Consider the following 23,329-nt stretch of genomic DNA (forward strand, 5'->3'; position numbering starts at 1 on the left):
TTTCCTAGAAATTAAATAACAATCCATAGGTTTTCGAGGTTGTTTGCCTAGCGCAACATAAATCCTCCACCTTTTTTTTCTTTAGGCATTCGTATAGCTCTGCCGTACGATTTAAGCCCTAAACTCGTTCTAGGTTCCGAGGTTGTCGCCTGATACGACGTAAACCCTCATATCTTCTAGGCAATTTGAGTGACCCTGTCACGCAAATATAAGCCCTAATTAAATAAAATTGGCGGGATAAAACACTTTAATATTTTCTTCTCAAAATTGGAGCCAAATCATAGGATAGACTGGGAAGTCACTGAGGTTCTCCTCAAGATCTGTGGCTTCCCCTAGTTTCTCTTCATTTGGATTCCTTAACAATGTTCCAGATTTGAGCTTTTCCCCTTCACACCTCTTCGTCCGATTTCGTTGTAAAGTCCTATCCTTTTGACCTCTTTGAAGACATTATTCCCTGATTTTTATCGAGAGTTTTCTTAGGTGACTTCGGTCATTTGAGATGTAATTAACTATAGGGGCTTGCCCTTATAGGGAGCTTTTCCGAACCCAGCTTAAAATAAACCCTATTTAATTATTTGTATTAAATAGGGGAACTTGTCGGCAAATAAAATGGTTTCGCAGACCCAAACGGACGTCATATCTTTCTTAGTTTATTTGATCGAGCTTCATCCTCAGGTCTTGTGTTTATTCTTCGGGGTAGATACAGGATTTGAGGTAGAGCGCTCTTTCATTTAAACTGTGAAAAATATGAGGTCAGTTTGATTTCGTATTTTTCTAAAATTATATATGTATATGTAAATTAAAAAGTCCTTCCGAAGCGGGTGACGGGATTTCGATTCCGGCGACCGACAGCTTCTTACGGGCGACCCCCAAACGTAACTCCCCCCTTTTAAACGCCGACAGAACAGTGCATTTATTCTTGAAGATTTCTGGACTAGTGCATTTATTATGGAGCGCTGCTATTAGCATTTGGTTGGTATGCATGGAACATATTCACCAAAAATGCTGACAGATGGGCAGTTTTCTAGGCGGTTTTGATAGATTTTTTTATTGAATAAAATAAATGTTGTTACAATTTTATTCTTGAATACTTACAACCTGTTGGTTTTCTGCTACTGGTTTCCAGAACAGCCTATTGGTTTTCTTAATTGAATACTTACAGCCTGTTGGTTTTCTGCTACTGGACCTTTTATAGGAGGTCCAAATTATTCTACTTGATTGGATTTTGATTGAATCCCTTCATTTTTATTTCCATTGAATGCAAAAATATATTTATAAATAAAGGGTGGCGGTGCTTCCGTGCTTGTAATAAACTCAACAGAAGCCTCCCAAAATCTTTATCCTTGAAATACTTGTGTGAGCAACACTAGTATAGCAGTGCATATTATGTACATATTATGAAGTCTCTTTATATACTTACAGAAGTATATAAGTCTCAGAAGTAATAGCCTCCCCAAATCTTAATCGTTGAAATATTTCTGAGCAACACTAGCATATAAGCTCTACAGAAGTATGTAACAGTATATAAGCCTCCCCAAATCTTTATCCTAGAAATACTAGTAAGTACAGTACTTCCGTGCTTATGATAACCTCTACAGAAGTCTCTTTTATAACAGTGCATATTATGTACATATTATGAAATACTACTTGTATGAACAACATTAGTATATTATATTAAATTTTGACAGGTGCACTGAAATATGTACATATTATGAGTATCTGTCTATAATGAGTATCATTTATGCATTATTATTGCAAGCATTGGAGAAAATGGTGGGATTAGAACAATGCGTACTTATTCTTGAAGGTTTCTAAAGCAGTCAATTTATTGTTTTCTTGGCCATTTTGATAGTCTCCTTTTCTGAACTGTTCTATTCCTCTGTTGGTTGGCACTTGGAAATGGTTTTTGGGCTGCTTACAGACATTGGTGTTTGGATTTGGAATTCAACCGGACATTTTCATGTCCTAGATGGAATTTCTAATCTCATTCCTCGTCTTGGCACTTTGGAGAGCAATGATGAGATCTACAGCAATATCATTGTGCTCAACCAGCGTCCAACATGAACAATGCTCGGATAAATTTGTTTGGACAATTATGTCTTGCTCTTAAGCCTTCAACTTGCTGCTGCTCTATTTATTTCAGAATTCGGCATTGCTTAGATGGAGCATTTTATTGAAACCGCTGTATAGTCTGAGCTCTCTCTATCCCCCTAGATATATCTTCTTTTTGGTTTTTGCTTTCCTATGGTGTATTTTGTCTATTTCTATTGAGGTTGTTGTATAACAAAAATAAACAATGATTGTAAGTTGGTGCCTCAAAAGACGAGTGGGATGTGATGTTGATGAAGCTCAACCAAAAAGGTATCAAGGCAAGCAAACAAGTTAGAGAGAAAGCTCTAGACAATTCTCAAAGAACATTAGTTATAGAATAAAATAAATGTTGGGAGTGCTTAACATTATGTGCAACTTGCTTGCATTATTAAGAATTTATGATTCATATCAGCTATTTATGCATTTTTTTAAAAGATTTGTATTTTTTTTTAAGACTTTATGATTCATTGTTGTACCGTACATCTTATTATATAAACTATGTCTGTAATCAAATTATTTTTATCAATTGAATCACTTGTTGTAACTAGGCCATTACTTTTACAAGTGTTTTTTCTTATTTTTTATGTATCAAATACATATATTTCGATTTATCAAAAACCAAACCGATTAAACTGAAAGAAATTTCTGTTAGGCTGGTTCGTTTCTAGCAAAATAATATTTGGTACGGTAGTTCAGTTTTTGGATTTCGGTTTAGATCGGTTGGCCAAATTTTAAAACTGATCCATCTGAACTGACCGAATGCACACCCCAAGCTGTAGATAAAAAAAATGTAAAGGTAGTTGTTGACCTCATTTTTGTGAGGTCTTTCCTTTCTTCTCACTAGAGCCTAGAATCTAGCCATAGGGTTTTCCTTTGACCATCTTAGAAGCCTAGTGTTGAGACCTGCCCTGCTTAGAAATTCAAACCACTTATTGACTCTTCTTGGGGGTCTCACATGTGTGGTTTTGAACCACCAGCACTTCAATGGTTGAGACCAACACGGTGAAACCCAAAGAAGATTCCTATAGGACCTTTAAGCTCTAGGGTGACCTTGTGCATACCCCATTCACATCACCTTCACTTGCACACACTTCACCGTCGATTAAAACTAAAATTAATTTTCAAAATGATCAATCACGAACCAGAATTCAAAAAAATTTAAATTTGACGTATTTTTTACCTAAATGTCGACGAACTTGTCCAAAAGAACCTGAATGACAAAACGGACCGTGCGAGCTCGTCTGGGACATCTATTTTACCTAAGAGGAACACCCATTTTGATGTAGTTTCGTGCACAAATGAATAGTGCGTGAATCGGGGATTGTAAATATTAAACATTATAAAATTAAAAATAATATTAATAAAACATTTTATTTTTCTCCTAAATCCCTAAAGCACGCGACTTCCTCCTCTCCCTTTCGCGAAACTCGCGGTCCTTCTCCTTCGGCCCAAGCGAAGCCCAGGCTAACCGAGCTCGATTCCTTCCACCCCTTCTGTCGGTCCCTTCTCGCCCGAGCCCTAACCGGCCGAACATCTCCCCCATTCGCGAAGCCCTGGCTAGCCGACTCCCCAGCCAATCGACCCTCTCCCTTCCCAACACCTCTCGAGCCGAAATTCCACCTTCCCGATGCTATGCCTGTTTGAATCCCCTATTTTTTTTAAAGAGGTCATAGGCTCTCTTCTTGGATATTAAAAAAAAAAATCCCCTATGGGAGGGTTTGTGGTGGTTGAAGCTCTGCTAAGTGAAGGTGCTGCTAGATTTTTCTGGGTTTGTTCTTTAAGTTTCTTTGGGCTTGCATCAAGAGGTAAACTATTTCTTCACTTTCTATTCAATCAATCCCCTTTTGAAAAGCATGAGATGCACGTGTTAGTATGTGCTTTAATTTGGGCATGTGATGTGTGTAAGGTTGCTTCCATCAGCATATTATTCCATTTATTTGAGGTTCACCTTACGAAGTGTTCAAAGCATTTTATAGAACTGCAAATGATTCATGAGTTTTATAGCGATTGTTGCTAGATACGCCAATGTGACTGCTGAGCAATGCTGGAGGCCATGCATGTCTGTTGTGATTTTCTATCTCCTCTATTGAAGAATGCTTCATCTTTGCTCTTCTAATGAAGAAGATCCGCTTTCTCTTTGCTGGTAGTTCAATACCCCTTTGGAGTTGGGTATGGAGGGAGCAGAAATTCGTGCTTTTATATGCCAATTGGCTGCTGACCTATGCAAGAAGTTCAACATCTATTTCTAGTTGCATAATTTTTTGTTATATGCTCATACCGGTGAAGCCATTGTTACCTTGGTTATGCATCTGTTATGTTTTGTAAATTGCTCATATTGGTGAAGCCATAGCTATCCTGGTAGTGCATCTTCTATGTTTTGTTATAAAATATTGGCAGTACGTGAGTAACCCCCTTAGTCTCTCCACACGTTTTGCTCTCTAGTTTTGTTGATTTGGAAGAAATAGTTTAAAAGACGTTTTGCTCTATATTTTTGTTGATTTGGAAAATGTTTGAGAGTTGTTTTAGCTCTATGTCTTGGATGATTTAAAGGACAGTTTAAAGCTATTTTTGCCCCATGTTTTGGCTGATTTGAAGGGGATTTAATAGCGACCTTTGTTCTCTATTTTTGTTAATTTGAGAGAGTTTAAAAGTTGTTTTTGACTCTCTGTTTACTGTTTTGGAAGAAGATTCAATTGCTTTTTGGGCTGATTGTTTATTGTTCGGGAAGAAGTTTAGACGTTTTTTTTTTTATTGATTATTTACTGATTTGAAGGATATTCAAATGCCCTTTTTGAGCTAAATGTTCTTTTTTTTTTTTTTTGAAGGCCTGAAATTTTGCATACATATCACAAAATTCATATGCATTTACATATCCAACATCCAAACTTCATGATTTACATATATACCACCCAATCTTTATGTGCTTGCATATCTAATGCTTAAACCTCAATTTCTACATATGCAACACCTTACTTATGCATGAAAAGGTGCAAGTGAAAGTAATCACGTGTTTATGATATGAAAGGTTCGGTCAGTATAAATGTGAAAAAAAAAATTAAAATTTAAATGTTAGATATGTAAATGCATAAGCATTGAGTGTCATGTGTGAGTCTTGCACAACTAAAAAAGTGGGGGCGGGCTTGGACGTCAAACATGTGAATATATGGGAATTAGGTAATATGTGAGTAATTCCCTTAGTCTCGCCATGCCTTTGCCCTCTATTCTTGTTGGTTTAAGAAGGATTTAAAAGTTGTCATCTCTTACGTTTTGGCTGATTTGAAAGAGGTTTGAAAACTATCTTTTGGTTCCCTATTCATGATGATTTGGAAAGAGTTTAAAAGCTTTTTTTAGCCATACATGCTTACGGTTTTGGAGTTGGTTCTGAGGGCTTTCGCCCACTGTTTTGGAGCTATTGTTGGGGGTTTTGCTTACGATTTTGAAGTTGGTTTTTGGGGGCTTTTGCCTACTATTTTGAAGGCTGGTTTTGAGGGCCCTTTGCCTATTGTTTTTGGGTTTCACTTGATTGCTATTTTGAAAAGAATTAAATACTTTTTTTTAGCTGGTTCACTAGTTATTCTTCCTTTTCTGCTCTACTGATTTAAGGAATTGGGCCCATCTCCTCTCTTTTCCCTTTGATTCATTTTCTTTTCTTTTCGTTGCTTGATGGCTTAGATTATGTGTTTATATCCAAATATAAGTGCATATAAGGTAGAGATAAGTGAATCATCAAGCATGGCTATAAGTTGGACGGTTCGAGCTTCAAGAGCGACGACGATAATGCTTACGTGTGCTAAAAGTGGGATATGAGAATAGTATCTCCTGTCTTGATGAACTTCGATGGGGGAGAGCAGGATCGATGATACTATTGACAGCTTTTGGTGCGAAGTTGCCCCTTGCTTTCTTACATTGTCAGTAGTTCTAGCCCGATCGAGGAGAATAACTTGTAGAGAGATATATATATATATATATATATATAACCAGAGACTTGAAATAAAAATAGGATTCTAAGTCAATTATATCAAACTCATACATAATATAATTCATACTCTTACATCTTCAAAAATAAAAAGTTCGAAGCCAACAAACCAGCATAAAAGGCTGCACAAACAACAACAACAACAGCTCTGTTGAATAATAGAGCAATAGTAATAATAAGAGTACTCCCAGGGAGCCAGAAAAGATGGCAGCAGAGGCTCACTCGCAAATCCAAGGGTGGAGATTGCTTTGCCAGTTTGACAGACATTCTGGAAACCACAAAGCGATCTCCTTCCTGGCATTCTCAACTGAATCGCTTCCATGGATTACATTCCTCCCAACTTCAATTGCATGATCCCCGCGAATAGTCCCGGGTTCTGAGTTAGAAGGGTTGGTAGCCCCGATCACCTTCCGACCAGTCACAACAATGTTCTTCCGCTCCCAAACCATAGCCACTACCGGACCGGAGATGATGTACTCCACCAACCCATGAAAAAAGGGCTTCGCCGACAAATCCTTGTAGTGCTTCTCAGCGAAGGACCGCTCCACGGTTACAAGCTTCAACCCTTTCAGGTAGAAACCTCTCTTCTCGAATCGCCCGATGACATCACCAATCAGGCCGCGTTGGACGCCATCAGGCTTGATCATGATGAAGGTCTGCTCCATCTTAATTGCTTTCGAAGATCTCTCTCTTGATCAATTAAGGGCATGGCACACACACACACACACACACACACACACACACACACACACACACACACACACACACACACACACACACACACACACACACACACACACACACACACACACACACACACACACACACACACACACACACACACACACACACACACACACACATATATATATATATATATATATATATATTTTTCGATGGCCGTCCAAAGCTCCGCTAGGGCTTCTAATGACAATTTTTGTCGCAATTGATTCTACCGCTCGAAGGGAGAGGACCTCGCATCGTCGACTCTCGCTCCATACTGTCGCCTATGTCGGCGTCTCTTTCGCAGCTTCGCTTCATTGCTCATGTCGTCGTCTCGATCGCAGCTTCTGTTCTTTCGCAGCTCCCTTAGCTCGCGTCGTCTCTGGTCGACGCTACTTCCCTGGTCTACGCTCTGTCAGCTTCGCAGCCTTTGATGCTTGCAGCTCCCTTAGCTCGTGTCATCTCTGTTCGACACTGCCCAGCAATTTAACGCCCTCGCTTCCTTGCAGCCCGTCAGACCATTTCTTTCCTGACCGTGACCATCATCTTGCGAGAGAGATGACCTCGACGCTCCATTCCTATGCAAATGTCATTGTCGGTGACTTGCTCATTCCTTCTCGGGCCCCTCCTCCCGGCTCCACGGGTGTTCAGAGTCTGTTTTTGTTATCGGTAAGTCCTGTAATATTCCACAATCTTACAACGAGGCTCTTGAAGATGGCGGTGATCACACTTTTATTAAAAAGCTTGGGAAAAAATTGGGAAGTTTGCACTTATTCTCACTGAGGTTGAAACTGGTGCTCTAGCGTCCTCTTGGCGTTTTGCTCTAGTGGGGAAATTCCTTTATGGTCACCCAAAACTGGAGATCATTAGGAAAGAATTTGATGCTATGAAATTATTGGGCAGTTGGAATATTGGTCTATTAGACGGTCGGCATATATTTATTCAGCTATCTCACGATGTCGATTACACTCGCATTTTCTCTCAAAAAGTTATCAAAATCGACAATCGTTTTATGAAAATTCTGAAGTAGACGGTCGGTTTTGATAAAAAAACAGACTTACCCTATCATTCCAGTTTGGATAAAGTTTTCGGGCTTAAAATTACATCTATTCAACATGAAAATCATCTACTCTTTGGCAACTGCTTATGATAAGTCTCTTAAGGTGGATAGTCCTACACTTGCTGTCACGATACCCTTTGTGGCTTGTGTTTTAGTTGAAAGGGATATCACTCAACCAGCTCCGGATGAGATATGGATTGGCACTGTTCACAGCGAGTATTGGCAAAAAGTTGAAAAAGAACTACATCCTCCTTATTGCTCTCATTGTAGTATGTTTGTTCATAGTTCTACTATTTGCTATCGTTTGCATCCTCATCTAAAGCCGAATATCACTAAAGATCAGTCACCTACCATCCTTGTTGAGAAGGTCCAATCTGATCCTCTTTCCAACATTGCAATTCCACATAAAGAACGTCTTACTACATGTACAGATTCAAATGTGTTGATACAATTTACTGTTATTGAAGAAGACTCACTTACATGCCAAGACACACGAGAGTGCTCCTTTGACCAGATAGAAGATCAGCTGGTACAACAAGTAGTTGTTTCTAATGTTCAACAACCTACACATATCATGCACAATCCACATATCATGCACACTTCAGACCATTTTGTTGATCAGGTCAGTCAATCTTCGGATGAGGAATGACAGGTCTACATGAGGAGAAAGAAAAAGAATGGAGGACGACTCGAGCTAGGGAATCTATTGGATGATACATTGGTTACTACTGCCAATGGCACTCATCTGATCAATTTATTAGCTGGCTCATTCCCTAGAACTAGAGGCAGAGACAAGACAAAATCGGGTCACTCTCCAACTACCTGATACTCTTATTTTAGCATCTTTTTGTTTTTTTTAGTTCTCTTATGTTTTTTATTGTATTTTCTCCTTTTTTGTGTAGGTTGGGTGCCATGTTTGAAGCATTCCATTAAATTTATCTGTACCCTACCTTTTATTTAATATATTACCCTTTGGGCTTTCAAAAAAATAATATATATATATATAGATACTTTTCACATGAAACTACTACTTTTGACTGTTAAATAAAAGTTCACTCCTACATGCATGAAAAATTAAGAATTTTGGGTGCTAACCTATGCAAGTTCACTTGTAAATCACCTTGATTAGGCTAGGAGTTACCCTCCTTAGTTTGCTTGGTTGGTGGCTTCTATCCAGGGTTAAATTATAAAGCATGCAGCCCCGCTACCCTGAACCTGAATGTTTATGGCCCAGTTTAATGTTTCACATATATGTTACTTCCTTTTTTTTTTTTTAGTTTCACTGCAACACTTGTTTACTTTTACTTATAATACTGACATTTTTGTAGCAGCAACAAAAACTTCTAGGTACGCAAATTTATCTTACATTTACTGTGTTTTATTGTTTTTTGCAGCACTCTTTACTGCATTTTTACCATGTCTTTACTATTTTTTTATTCATGCATTACTTACTTACAGTACCTGCGAAGCCCCTAGGTAAAAGAAAGTAGGACACCGATTAGAAGGTACCCTGCAGCAGGCTTGAGGCCCAACAATAATTACACATGCATACAAAACATAAGCCCTAAGTCTAGAGCCGTCGCAACAAGGAGCTTGAAGCAAGCTGCCAAGGAAGAAGGATAACTTCAGAGACAATGGATGTTTAGCAGTGGAGCAGATTTACTTCAACTAAATATTTTCTTAGTCTTAAATAAACACAAACTCATAGGACTTCGAGGTGGTATGTCTAGTGCGGCATAAATTATCTTATTATTCTTTAGGATTTTGCACAATCATGTTGTGCAGTATAAGTCCTAACTTTGTAGGATTTCGAAGTTGTCAGTCTGACGCAATGTAAACTCTCTTATATCTCTCTCTAGACTTTGCATGAGCGGATATCATGCAAATGTAAGTTCTAATTTTAATAATTGACAAAAGTAAATATCAAATAAATATCATTTCTAAAACATAAAGTCAAACAGTTAAATAGTCTGAGAAGTCGCTAGGTTTTTTTTCTTGGATCCGTAGTATCCACTACCTTCACTTCTTTGACTTCTGAAAATAATTATTTCTACTTAGTCATTCTCATTTGACTTTTCTATGTCCAATCTTGAAAACTAAATTTTGAAATCTTGAAAACATAACCACTGATTTTAATCGGGAGTTCTCTTAAGTCACTTCAGTTATTTAAGATGTACTTAACTGTACGGTCTTGCCTCTATATGGAACTTGAAGTCCAGGTAAAATAAACCTTAGTGAATCTTTATACTATGTAGGGAGTCACACATAAAAAGATCGTAGACTAAACAGATGACATAAATTATTTAATTTATATAATAAAGCCCACCGCCAAGTACTATGTTTGTCTCTCGGGATGGTGTATTATGTAGTTTTGTGCTCAATTATTTAAATTATTAGATATATGGGATTTATTCGGTCTCATATGTTTTAAAATTAAAATACTATTTTTCAAAATCAAAATTACATGTGTATACATACATTAAATTTAAATTATTTTCAAAATTTCGATCGACAGTAGTTTAAAGATAAGTGCTAAAAAACAACTTTCATGCTATCTAAGTTCTAACTTTTTGCAGTTGCAACTCATAGTACTTGGCATGGCATGGATTCATTAAAAAAAAATTTGTACCATGAGGATATTTCTAGTGTTCTCCTTTTTTTGCAAAAAAAAATTAATAAAAACAACAACAACAACAAAGCCTTAATCCCACTACGTGGGGTAGGCTACATGAATCCTCATTTTTTACCCGCATTCGCCCGTAATATGGGAACCCTTGTTTATTTAACATTACACCCGGGCACCGGTGTAGCGGCCCTTGCACACTTTTCACTGTATTCAGGCTATACAACGCGTCGCTTCAAGGGAACGTCCTAGCACTTGCACAATGATCAAAAGAATTCATGTCATGATTTTTTTTCGACAAGTTTTACGCTGGCTGTCGACTACTGAATGCAACCCTCCACTTTTCACATCCGGGTTTGGCACCAGCAATAGTAGTGTTAAAAAAAAAAAAGATAAAAACAATGAAATTAAATCCTAGAGATTGAAATATACTCCAGAAACAAAAACAATAAGTTAAACTCACACCTCCAACGTATAAATTGATTAAAACGTTTCCAACTAACAAATTAAAAAGCAAGCACTCTAATGGAAACTAGCTGAAAGTTGAACAATAAATCCCTTCCAAAATTAGATTCATTCAATGCCACATGTATAAAAGTAGAGTCATGTGCATGTGCAAAAAGTATATCACCTGAATGATTGCTTAAACCATAAAAGTAGTTGAAGCAAGAAAGAGTGATCTTCCTCATCCTTTGATGGTTTGAAGATACCCTCCTAATCAACGAAAATTCCTCATAATAAGTTCATACCACATTATAGGAACCCAATATAACCATCCATAAGGTATCAAATAATCAAATCCATATGCTGGGAAACAAATATTAAATGTTCCTTTTTTCTTGTTTGAATTAGTAGGGTTATTTACCCTCATGGAAAGTCTAATAATATAGAAAACAAGACCTAGAAGCAGTGTGTCACAAATTATGATGAGAACTTGAGTAGATAAGCTATAAGAAAATCAATCAAAGAATTTGACGGAAAATCATATCAGGTGGCAGGGTCCAATCAACAATTAACAAGTCATAATTTGCATCTTAAAACTCAACAAAATTTTATTTGAATTCAACATCTGGGATATCACGTCCCGAGAGTGAGGGAAAAGCTTCTGAAACTTTGATTTTCCGGATAGATACTTCATAAGTCAATCATATACAGATTGGGATAATGTATTGTCCCCACAACATCAGCAACTGTTAATCAGAAAGGTGCAATGACTAACAAAATTTGAAGCTAGTGAGGCGAGGATCCAACCATAAGCAAATGGCAATTAATTAATCGCATGTTATATGAAGCTTTAGCTTAAACATTCAACATTTGAATTAACATAACCGACGAAAACCTTAAACCTACAAGCACGTTCACATAACAACATTTATTTTTAGGGAAAATTACATACATTCCACACATTTCTTATGCATTTACATATCTAACACCTATAATTTGATATTTAAATTTATAACACCTTGGAATCAAAAAAATATGCATGAAAAGGTGTTTTTCACTTTTAAGAAATTAGTGATAGTATTTTACTTTTTTGGGCAATGTCAAATATTTGAATGGTAAATAAATGTGAAAGTTTAGGTGTTGCACGTGTAAATATATAAAAATTGTGATGTATGTACGTAAATGAACTTTATAAGTTGAACACATTCTAAAACGTCATGACATCAACACTCTAAAAAATATGAGAATCCTTAAAATCATGCATTTCTATCATAAGCTGAGTTATGTAAGTTGTTGCAAAGTTGGCATTACTCTCTTAACTTACTCTCTTAACTCCTTGATCTTTGGTGCATTTTCTTCCTTCTCTACCTTATCACTTAACTCGCTTCGCCATCTTCGCCCTTTCTTAAAAGCCAATCTATTTTTTCCATCAAGTCTCCTATGATTACAAGAGTAGTCAAAGGATCACTCTCCCGAATTTTTTTGTGAAATATTTATATGCAGACCACTCAATTCTTATGTATTTACATATGTAACACCTAAACTTCAATCTTTACATGCTGCCACCTTCCCTATACATGAAAAGGTATATTTCAGTTCTTAAAAGTTAAAATGGTGATATTTTTTATGTGATATGAAAGATTTGGTTCTTATAGATGTAAAAATTAAAGTTTAGGTGTTAGATATGTAAATATATAAGAATTGGGTGGTATACATGTAAATGCCCCTTTTTAAATTTACATATGCATCACACATTTTTTATGTATTTATATATCTCACGTTTAAACATTCATATTTACATACATATCACTTTGGTGTTTTAACCTGTGCATGAAATGTTGTATTTCACTATTAAAAAGTGGTAAGAGTGTTATTTTTTATGTATATTAAAAATTTGAGTGCTATGTGTGTAAATATTAAAGTTTAGGTTTGAGATATGTCAATGCATAAGAATTGTGTGATATGTATGTAAATGCCCCTTTTTTTTCTTTAGAACAAATATATAGAGGCATCCATTATCTACCATCAAACAATCCATTAGGCTCCCTGACGTGGACGGCCTATAAAGGGGGGCGGCCAAGCCGCCTGCCACTTCTCTCCCCCTTTCCTTCTATGTATTTCCCTATTGGAGTCTACATATTTGTTATTTTATTAGAATTACAGTTATGTTATGTTGTTTTTTTCATATTCTACTTGTAGTGTCCTGCTCCCTTGCAAGGGTTGTATGCGATGACAGGTACTTCTTCGGCTATATCCTGCTCTGAGGTGGTGTTTAGGGTTTAGGGGTTTAGGGTTTAGGAATGTTAAAGTAAACAGGTATAGAGACATATCTCCCTACCTCTCCTAGCCGTCGGTCATCTTCCCTTTTTTCCCACTCCATCCCTCAAACTGCCAACCGCCCATTTGCCTACAGCAAATCCTTGCAGTCCAGACCTCCAGCCGCCAACCTACACGTTCCCAACCTCCCGAAATCTTGTCACCAGCCCATCTCTTCCCCCTCCTTAGCCTTGTTGTGTGTTTTCCTGCAGCCCCACCTATTGTCCAGCCCCTTAACAGCCACCCTACCGCCTCCATTTCACCTTCTTTAAGTGTCGCAACCTCCTTCCACCTTCCCTACAACTCCTTCCACCTTCCCCACCTTCCCTACCCACTATCGTCACCTCTCTGTCCGCTTATAATTGATACATCCACAATGACAACCCACACACCGGCACCCTCGCTGTCCTTGGATCTTCTTATTCGGCCTTAGTCGGAGATTAAGGTCTGTTGGAATTTTCTTTTAATTTAGTCTTGTTTGTAACCTTAAACAGTTGCTTAATAAAGTTTGTTCTCGTTTCTACTGATCTATGAATTAACTCTGATATTATTTAGTATCAGAGTTAACCTAACCATAGTCCTATCCTAGAGTTTCCTAGCATCCGCCATAAATAAAAAATTTTCCTTCCCATTACCAAATAACCACTTCTACAAATCTGAAACCCGAATCATGCCACCAAGGATATATGCCTGAGCCAACCCAAAAATAGATACGACGACAGGTTCATCGCCTTCAACAGAGGCTTGTGGAAATTGATGAGATGACTCAAGGGGAGATTACCCTCGATTGAGATCCGGAGAGTCGAAGGGGAGAAAGAAGGGAGGATCAAAATCCCTTCAATAAGGAGAATTTCGGTGATGAAAAAGATAGGTCACAGCATTTCGGAATCCAAATCATAGGAGAGCTAGAGAGGGGTATATGAATCACTTTCATGTGGAGAATTTCAGAGAGAATACATCATTTGGAGGGCACGGAGACTTCATAATTAAAGTGGATTTGTCAGAGTTTGATTGAGGTATGAATCTAGACGACTTTATTGACTGGATGCAATCTATTGAGCGGATCTTTGAATATAAAGATGTGCCAAAGGATGAGAGTTTCAAATTAGTTAATATCAAGTTGAAGAAAAGTCTTTATATGTTGTGGAAGAACTTACAGAGATAAAGAAAAAGGAAAGGCAGCGATAAGTTTATCAAGTGGGAGAAGATTAAAAAAGCGATTCAGAGGAAATACCTCCCACCCATTTACCACCAGGATATGTTTATGAGGATCCACCACCTATAGCAGAGGGATCTATTAGTAGACAAATTCACAAAACAGTTTGATCAGTTACAGATAAGATGTGATTTGGTCTAGCCAGATGAGCATATCATTGCCCATTATCTGGGAGGCCTGAAGCCGGTTATTAGTAACACGGTGCAGCAACAACCTTATTCGCCACTGGGAGATGTTCAGACTCTAGCCTTGAAGGTGGAAAGTCAATCGAAACAAAATAGGCAATAGTTGTCCTTCAGGCAGTAGCCTTTAGTTAAGCGATCACCTACAGCTACCACGACCGACAAAGGTACCATGGGAGGAACTAGCAAGACCGGACAAAAAAGTGACAAGTCGGATCATAGTGAGAAGAAACAGATGAAAAGTAGCTCCTCCAATACAGTACCGGCCAAGAAGTGTTTCAGGTGTCACGGTTACGGCCTCATAGCCTCCAGTTGTCCCACGAGCCGAGTAGTCACCCTTACAGATCAGGACACCGTGGAAAAAGTTAGCAATGAGGTGACAACTAAGGATCAGGGTGAGGTGTAACATCTTCAACCAAATAAAGGGGAAGCGCTCGTAATTTGATGGGTCCTATAGGTCAATATTGATATGAGGGATTAGCAGTGGCTTCATCACAATATAAATGTAAACAAGAAAGTATGCAGACTCATCATCGATGAAGAGAGCTGTAAAAATGTGACATCTACACAGATGGTTGAGAAATTGGGTCCCGTGATTCAAAGATATTCCAAATCGTATTCACTGACGTGGCTGAAGCAGAATTGGGTCAGCATTAACCAGAGATGCTCAGTAAAGTTTCTTATTGGGGCCGACTGCATAACAGGTGTGTTGTGACATGGTATCTATCGATGCATGTCACATTTTGTTGAGAAAATCATGGCAGCAACACGATGGATTCAGAAACATGTATTTTTCACCAAGGATGGGAAGCCCATCAACCTACTTTCTTTGGCGAAGCCCGAGATCACAAAATCCCTCACCAACAAAGCAGCCTTGGTGGTACCAATTTTGGTGGCGACAAAGGATGAGAGGTTTGGGATACCAGCTCCAGACATGTGACAGGACCATAGAGGGTATTTTAAAGTCCCACGGTTACCACCACCACCACTATGTGGGAAGGTTCAAATTACTCTCACTACAGATTAGATTACCCCAACTGTGGGTTACTTTGGAAAGATTCAGCAGTGCATGTAGTTGACCTCAATTTTGAGGTCTTTCTTTCCCTCTTCCTAGAGCCAATGATCTAGCCTCATAATTTCCTGTTTGACCCTCCTAAAGGACTACATTCGACCTACACTATTTAGAAATTTGAGTCATTTATTCGCTCCTTATAATTTCATATGAACGATTTCAAATCCTCAGTATTTGATTGAGTCGATTAAAATTGACATATCGAAGCTCAAGTTGAGCTCCTATAGAGATTTGAGTCATAAGGGGACCACACGACGTACGAAGTTTAACTTGTTGTCAAAAGCAGTCACCCTGAGGCGAGGACCAATCAACAATTTGCTCGTTAAACGGCTCCGGTCGGGCCAAATAACTTCATTTGTAGTGACGCACACGAATTGAAGTTAAACACGATCATCGACGAACTTGTCTGAATGGCCCTGGATGACGAAACAGACAGCGTTGGTGCGTCCGGAACATCGATTTTACCTAAGAATGACACACATATGGGTGAGGTTCCAAGCGCGACCGGATTGTGCACAAATTAAAGAGTTCAAGTTAAATAATGATATTAAATTAAATAATAAAAAAAAAATTGCTTTATAAAAACCTAAGCCTCCCCTCCTTCCTTTGGGATAAATATTTGCGTACATAAGACATACGCAGAGTTGTGTACATCTAGTAGGTTACATGGAGGGTAAACTACCTGTAACTAGTAAGTTTCACTCTTCTGTTTTCATATATTATCTAAGTTACACATATGTTACAAGGAGGTTATAGGAGATATAACACGGATATAACCCTCAATACCCTCCCTGTAACCTACCTGACGTACGCAGCGTTGCGTACGTCTTCCGTACGCAAATATTTCTTTTCCTATGGACAGAACGATCGAATCCCTCTGCCTCACACACGCAGCCCTTGTCCTCCGATTTCTCCTTCACGAAAACGCCGAACCCTGCCTTCCTCCTCGCCGGAGAACACCTCCTCGCCGCCGAACCTCTCTTTCGCCGGCCACTTCTTCTGGCCGACCCAAGGAGGAACCTTAGCTTCTTGCAATCTTCCATCAGGTTGCTCTTAATCTTGCTCAAATTTCTGGTTGTCCCAAGAAGATCTCTCCCCTTCTTCTGGTTATCTAGGCTGCAAGTATAAACTTCCCTCTTCCTTTCTTAATTAATGGCACATGCTTCTTTCTTTATTCTTCTAATCTTGTGAATCAAGGATGGTTTCTTTTCTTTCTTTTGGTTGGTACTTGAGAAAATCTTGCTTATTTCTTTACTGTTGGATTTGGGACTTCTTCCCCTTTGTAGGTGATTTGATCATTTATGCATTTTGGAGAGGTCTTCCTCTTAAGGGATTTAATTATTTCATATTACTTGTGATGCTTGAACATTGGGCATGATTTTGTTTCCAAGAAGAGGAAAGATTGATGGTTACAGTAAACAAAATTAGCTAGAATAGAGGAGGGATGATTTCTTCTTTTTCTTTCCTAAGTTAATGGAATATTTTCATAAAGGTTTTCTCTACTTTCTTCTCCTCATTCTTGGAACTATACATAAATATCTCATGCTTTCTTTCATAAAGAGGGTAAGATTGCTTTCTTCCTTCATGAGTTGTGAAAAACTTTTTCACATCACCTTAAGGGCTATATATTAATACAAGTCTCTCATTCACATATGGATCTTATGGCATGCTTTAGCTTAGGATTCTTGGATAGTTTTGCTTTAATGGATACATGCACTAATATAGTAATTGAATGGGAGGTATAATGCTATGTGCTAATTTAATTCTTGTTAAAGATAAGTGGCTAGATATTTGTTTGCATATTTCATTGCCTATGGAAATTATGGAAGATGAAGAAAAGATGCGAAACTCTTGGTTTAGTTTGTTTTCTCGTATCACTTTGATGAACTCATATTATAAGTATTATTGAAGGATGGGAGGGCTTTCTTTGGAAGCGATATATTCACTGTATACATGAATGTTTAATTTAGTTAGTTATGAGGCTTATATGGGAGGATATGTTTCAATCCAGGGATACCTCCTTTATAAGCCCCGTATATACAAGAAGAAGATTTCATCATTTGGAAAATTTATATGCTGAACATATGATTCTTATGCTGTTAAAATTATATATATATATACTTGAAGTTTTATATGTATACGCATACCATTCAATTCCTATATATTACATATCTAACATCTAAACTTTATTTTTATCTTTTACATTCATACCACCTGTATCTTTCATTTCACAATATTTTTTACCTCTTTCACACCCAAACATAAATGTATGCATGCAGTCTTTTCACTTAAATTCTGAACTATTTATACTTGACATTCAAAATATAGCATTTATATGCGAAGTTTCTCGATATATATATATTTACCCATGTAATACTAAAATTTTACATTGTTGATTTCCTCTAATCCCGCCGAGATTGGAGGTTCTGAATTCCACATTACTGAAGATATATATGTTTACAGACTTATCTTTCTAAAAGTAGGAAGTATACATGTATAAAGTTTTTTTGGCATTTTATATTTACACATATAAGAATTGTTTGGTATGTATGTACATGTAAATATTTGTTGTCTATGTTTCATGACTTCACAAGTCAAAGATTCTAGCAGTAAATGATTTGGGGGATGGTTAATCATTATGGTATACATGTCGAGTGGCATGTATCTAAGAAAAATTGAAAGTTTAAATTTTAGATATGTAAATACATAGGAACTGAGTGGTATATATGTAAATCTATCATTCTTAATGAACTTTATTCATCTTCAAGATTAATATCTTTTAGGGGTATTAACATACATACCACCCAATTCTTATGTATTTACATATCTAATTACTAAACTTTACCTTTTATGTTATAAATTGAACACTGCTCTTATTCTTCTCATTTAAATTGTTGAAAGAAAAACATATGGATTATCAAAGTTGCTTATAAGTTGGAAAACATGGGTTAAGGGCAATGAAGTATAACGTAACATTCATGTTTATATAGCTAAAACTTTTTAACCAATATTTGATTAGTAAGTTGCCCTTTTCATTCATATAGGTTGTTGGTAGCTCTAAACCTAGCTATGGATGACTTGTGAACTACTCATTTATAACATCAAATACTGGAAATTTGGAGACTACAAAATTATAGAAACATAACATATAGACATATGACACGTGGCTGGGGATTCTTATCTGTTCACTTGTCAGGCCGTTGGTAGGTATTTGAAGTTGCCCAACCTTAAGGAGTGTTTTGTTAACGGCTGCTATTCGATATTGGTATATAGACTTCGATACTTCAGTTGCCTGTGGGATTGTGACAAATGAAAAGTCTATAACTGAGCCCATCCCCAATTTATAAATTCTTATAATCTATTTTGATTTTCCATATGCGTATCACTTAACTTTTATAAAAATATACATGCTCAAGTCTTTCATATGTAAATTACAAATGTTTATCTAACCCATTTTCTCTTACATACACTTGTATTATATAATTGTAATTTATTTTATAGCATCATCAGAGATGACAGGTAAGCACTGACCTTTCTATTTTTACTGCACTTTACTGTACACATTTGTTCATACTTGTACTATTATCATTGTTGCTACTCTTTACTGCTACTACTCTTTATTGTTTTTTACTCTTTACTGTTTTTCTGGCATGTTTATATAGAACCCTAGAATGACAAATGTAGAACATGTGCTCAGAATTAGAAATCTATAACACATAACCAAAATACATTTTTTTTTAATTTCAAGACCTTTCAAAATTCCATAACAAAAAAATATTTTCAAAACCACAAATAATGTTTGAAAATATTTTTTTAAACTTCTATAAACTAATAATAACATAATAATAATCCACTTTTTTTTATTTACGAGGAGTCCTCGGATGAGGTAACCTACAGTTGCTAACGAGAATTCTCCCGGTCTAAATAAGTTTAACATCTTGTTTACACTAAATAAATTCAAAATTATCAGTGATACCGAAATGATGGAACTGTGGGATCTTAAACGATATCGCTTAATATAATTAAAATATTCCGCATTTTCCTTAATTATTTTGACATTGACAAACACCAATTCAAAATACATTATACAATAACACATTTAATATTTGTAATAAGTTGTTTAAAATTTATTCTCTTTTATCTCCCCATTCTCGGAACAAGAAAACAACGCAGTCAAGTGATGATTCATCTCCGAACATCGGTCGAGACGACAATAGAAAGCGGAAGGGGGAGCTTCAACTGAACTTCGATAGACTTAAATAAAATACATCTATAGGACGTCGAGGTTGTTTATCTAGTACGGCGTAAATTTTCACACTATCTTTTATGACTTCGTATGATTGTATACTGTACGATACAAGTCCTAATTTTTTTTTTGGATTTTGAGGTCGTCGTTCGGTATGACATAAATCAACCTATTTCTCGGGCAATTTACATATGACATGTAGATATAAGTCCCGAATGTCTAAATAATTTACCTGACCGAAATATTAAATATTTTTTCTTCAAATATGTAAAATAGTATCTCCGACATCTCATACTCTTTACTCCTTTGAATTCCAAAAATAACTGTTTCACATTAAGTCTTTCACTTTAACATTCCTATAAGCAATCATGGAAACCTAAACGTTGAATTCTTGAAGACGAAACTCTAATCTTAATCGAGAGTTTTCTTATGTGACTTTGGTTGCCTAGAATATAATTAAACATAGAGGCTTGCCTCTATAGAGAATTAAGAACCCAGAATAATCTAAACTGTTTAATTTGTGTAATAGATAGGCTAATTTGTCAACTATAAAATTTGCATACCAAAATAGAGTCATAAACTTTTAAGTTTAAATAGTTAAGTCTACCAATAAGTCATATGTTCATCTTTCGAGATGATATATATCATTTGTGGTATCGTGTTTAGTTATCTAAACTATTAGACATATGAAATCTATCTGGTTTCTATGTTTTCCAAAATAAAGATTATCATTTTCAAAATCAAAATTACGTTATATATTAAATTCAAATTTAAGAAATCTTTATTTAAAAAAAAAAGGTCAACAGATGTGTGACGTACAGTCCCAGAAGAGCAGATTTATATGAACGTGTGCTCATAAGTGAAGAAAGCTCTGATGATTTGGGAGCAGGACAGCCAACAGTAGGAACCAAGTGTTGCTAAGATTGAAGATGAGAAACCATAAATTTTGACATATGAAGTTAAAGCTCCCCCAACCCCGAGAAACTGACCCGTAGAGGGAAAAAGTCGATCGGTCGAACCATATGGCATAAAGCGACAACCCAGATCCTGGACCAAGTGACCTATAGAGAGGGCGGTCAACTCGCCTACCCCTTCTATCCCCCTTTCCTTTTATGCATTTCCCTATTGGAGTCTATATATATATGTTGTTTTCATAGAATTAGGGTTATGTTATGTTGTATTGTTGTTTTCATATTCTCCTTGAAGTCTCCTTCTCCCTTGCTAGGGTTGTATCCAACGATGGGTGGTGCTTCGGTTGTATCCAACGAAGGGCGGTGCTATGGCTGCATCCTACTCCGATATGGTGTTTTATTCTTCCCAATCTTCCCCCTGCCATCCTCTCCACCTCTCCTAGCCGCCAGCCATCTTCCCCTTTATTCCCCTCCAACCCTCAAACCGCCAACCACCCCTTTGCCTACAACAAATCCTCCAGCCGCCAGCCTACACGTTCCCAACCTCGCCAAAATCCTGTTGCCAGTCCATCTCTTCCCCCTCCTTAGTCTTGTCACATGTTTTCCTGCAACCCTACCTGCTGTCCAACCCCCTATCAGCTTGCCATCTCCCTGTCACCTTCTTTAAGTGTCGCAACCTCCTTCCACCTTCCCTAACCACTACCGCCACCTCCCAATCCCCTTATAATAGTTACATCCACTACCAAAACCCCCTCACGGGCACCCTCGCTACCGTTGGATCTTCTTATCGGGCCCTAGTTGAAGATTAGTGTCTCTTACAATTTCCTTTCAGTTGAGTCATAGTTGCTTAATAAAGTTTGCTTCCGTTTCCGTTGATTTATGAATTAGCTTCGGTGTCACTCCCACTCCTCACTTTTTTTCCATAAATATAGCACAAATCGCTTGAGTTAAATTACAAATCTTATATCATAATAGGAATCAATTAATACAATATTGTAAATATCCTACTGTTAAATTAATTTAGAAAATGAACTAAGAAATGGAAACAGCACCCACAGAAAACAATTAGCAGGAAAATAAAGGTGTAAATAAACTAGACCTTGGCCAACGAAACCAAAGATTTCTCCTGAATCTCTGCAAGAGGAACTGATTTGCGAGCAGCTTCTTGGCGGACAGGATCCTCGTACTATAGTAACCCAGTAGAAAAAATTAAAATAGTTAACCAAACAACAATTAGTGTAAAAAATAGTGCATAGAAGAATCAGTGTTATGAATAAAAAAATCACCAGCAGGACCCTATTTACGTAAGGGCGAACCCTCTGCTCAAACTCCTTTGTGCCTTCAATGGCCTGGAAATGTCGGAAGAATAGAGCCTCCTCCTCTGCCTGATTGCAATGAAAAACTATCATTAAATTTCCCGAACAAAAAGGACGAATAATCATATAAGAAAAATCTAAAGCACCTGTAGCATCCGGGCCAATTCCTCATCGGACTGCCTCAATTGTTGAATGGATTCCGGTTTATCCTGTATTCCATCATCAATTGACACCAAGCAGAGCCACTCCGATATTTCCACGAGATCAGATTCTTCTGTGACGACAACATCCCTATCCCTCGTAGTAAGCTTGAAGATAAAACGATTAAGCCCAATTACGCACGATATCAATAGTAGCGAAGGAAGATGCCGGGATATAGACTTGGATGAAAAACCTTTTGCTCGTCGGGAGGAACCGAGGTGACTGAGAATATCTGAAACTTGAGAACCTAGACAGAGAGAAAGCCTTCAATTAATAAGCAAAAAATTGCTCCAGAAAAAGAAATGTGACCAGTGGGTCTGATCTGATACTTCTAAGCCGTCATCGGTGTCGTAATCGATGGGGAATTCGGTGCCGTTGTGGTGGACGACGAACCTTCGAGCCACCATTTTTTTCAGCTCGCTTCCACTTCACCTCGTCTTCCTCCTTTCCTCTGATTGTCCTTCCGGTAAATAACCATATGGATCTACTTGTCTTCAAATATATACACATAATTTTTTTTATATTTTTATATATCTAAAACATTTCATGCATACCATACGTATATAAAAATGTATCGAATATAAATTTCTCCAAAAATAATATTAATGATAAAATAAAAAATAAATTCATAACACAAAATTCTTATTTATTTTCAAATAGAAAAGCTAAATTTTTATTTTTACTCGTGCAACATTTTAATGTTTGATAAGTTTCTAAAAAAATTTATATTGAAGTCCATGAAACTCGGCACACATTTTAATGGAAAGCTTCAAAAAGCAAATTTGAATATGAATTCAATTATATTTTAAATTCCACGTGAATTTTTGTTTTTTCAATATTTTAATTATTCTTGAGTATGACATCAACTTTTAAGTAATGTGATCATTTTGTCCGAGTAGGCATAGATCATGCACTTAAAATATAATTGAAATATTTAAAATATATATTCGAA

The 23,329-nt window shown here is 37.0% G+C and overlaps 2 protein-coding genes across 2 annotated transcripts in view; both read right to left on the minus strand.

The window, feature by feature from the left end:
- The window catches only part of LOC110030910 (peptide-N(4)-(N-acetyl-beta-glucosaminyl)asparagine amidase), a 64,756-nt gene extending 41,924 nt beyond the window's left edge, over positions 1-22,832 (minus strand). The window contains exons 1-6 of the mRNA XM_020733891.1: positions 22,707-22,832; positions 22,571-22,624; positions 22,323-22,484; positions 22,147-22,245; positions 21,960-22,046; positions 11,105-11,187 (exon numbers count right to left, since the gene is read on the minus strand). Of these exons, the coding sequence (XP_020589550.1) occupies positions 11,105-11,187; positions 21,960-22,046; positions 22,147-22,245; positions 22,323-22,484; positions 22,571-22,624; positions 22,707-22,784 (563 nt within the window). The 5' untranslated portion in view covers positions 22,785-22,832. The remainder of the gene's footprint in view (positions 1-11,104; positions 11,188-21,959; positions 22,047-22,146; positions 22,246-22,322; positions 22,485-22,570; positions 22,625-22,706) is intronic.
- Positions 6,286-6,773, minus strand: LOC110030802 (nucleoside diphosphate kinase 1-like). The gene has a single exon (XM_020733728.1). The coding sequence runs from the start codon at positions 6,730-6,732 to the stop codon at positions 6,286-6,288; it is 447 nt and encodes a 148-aa protein (XP_020589387.1). The 5' UTR covers positions 6,733-6,773.
- Positions 22,833-23,329: the final 497 nt, after the last annotated feature.

The sequence above is a fragment of the Phalaenopsis equestris genome, unplaced genomic scaffold (assembly GCF_001263595.1).
Source record: "Phalaenopsis equestris unplaced genomic scaffold, ASM126359v1 Scaffold000761, whole genome shotgun sequence".
Taxonomy (NCBI): Eukaryota; Viridiplantae; Streptophyta; class Magnoliopsida; order Asparagales; family Orchidaceae; genus Phalaenopsis; species Phalaenopsis equestris.

Coding starts and splice junctions, on each gene's coding strand:
- LOC110030802 (XM_020733728.1), bottom strand. CDS start 6,732: ATGGAGCAGACCTTCATCATGATCAAGCCTGATGGCGTCCAACGCGGC.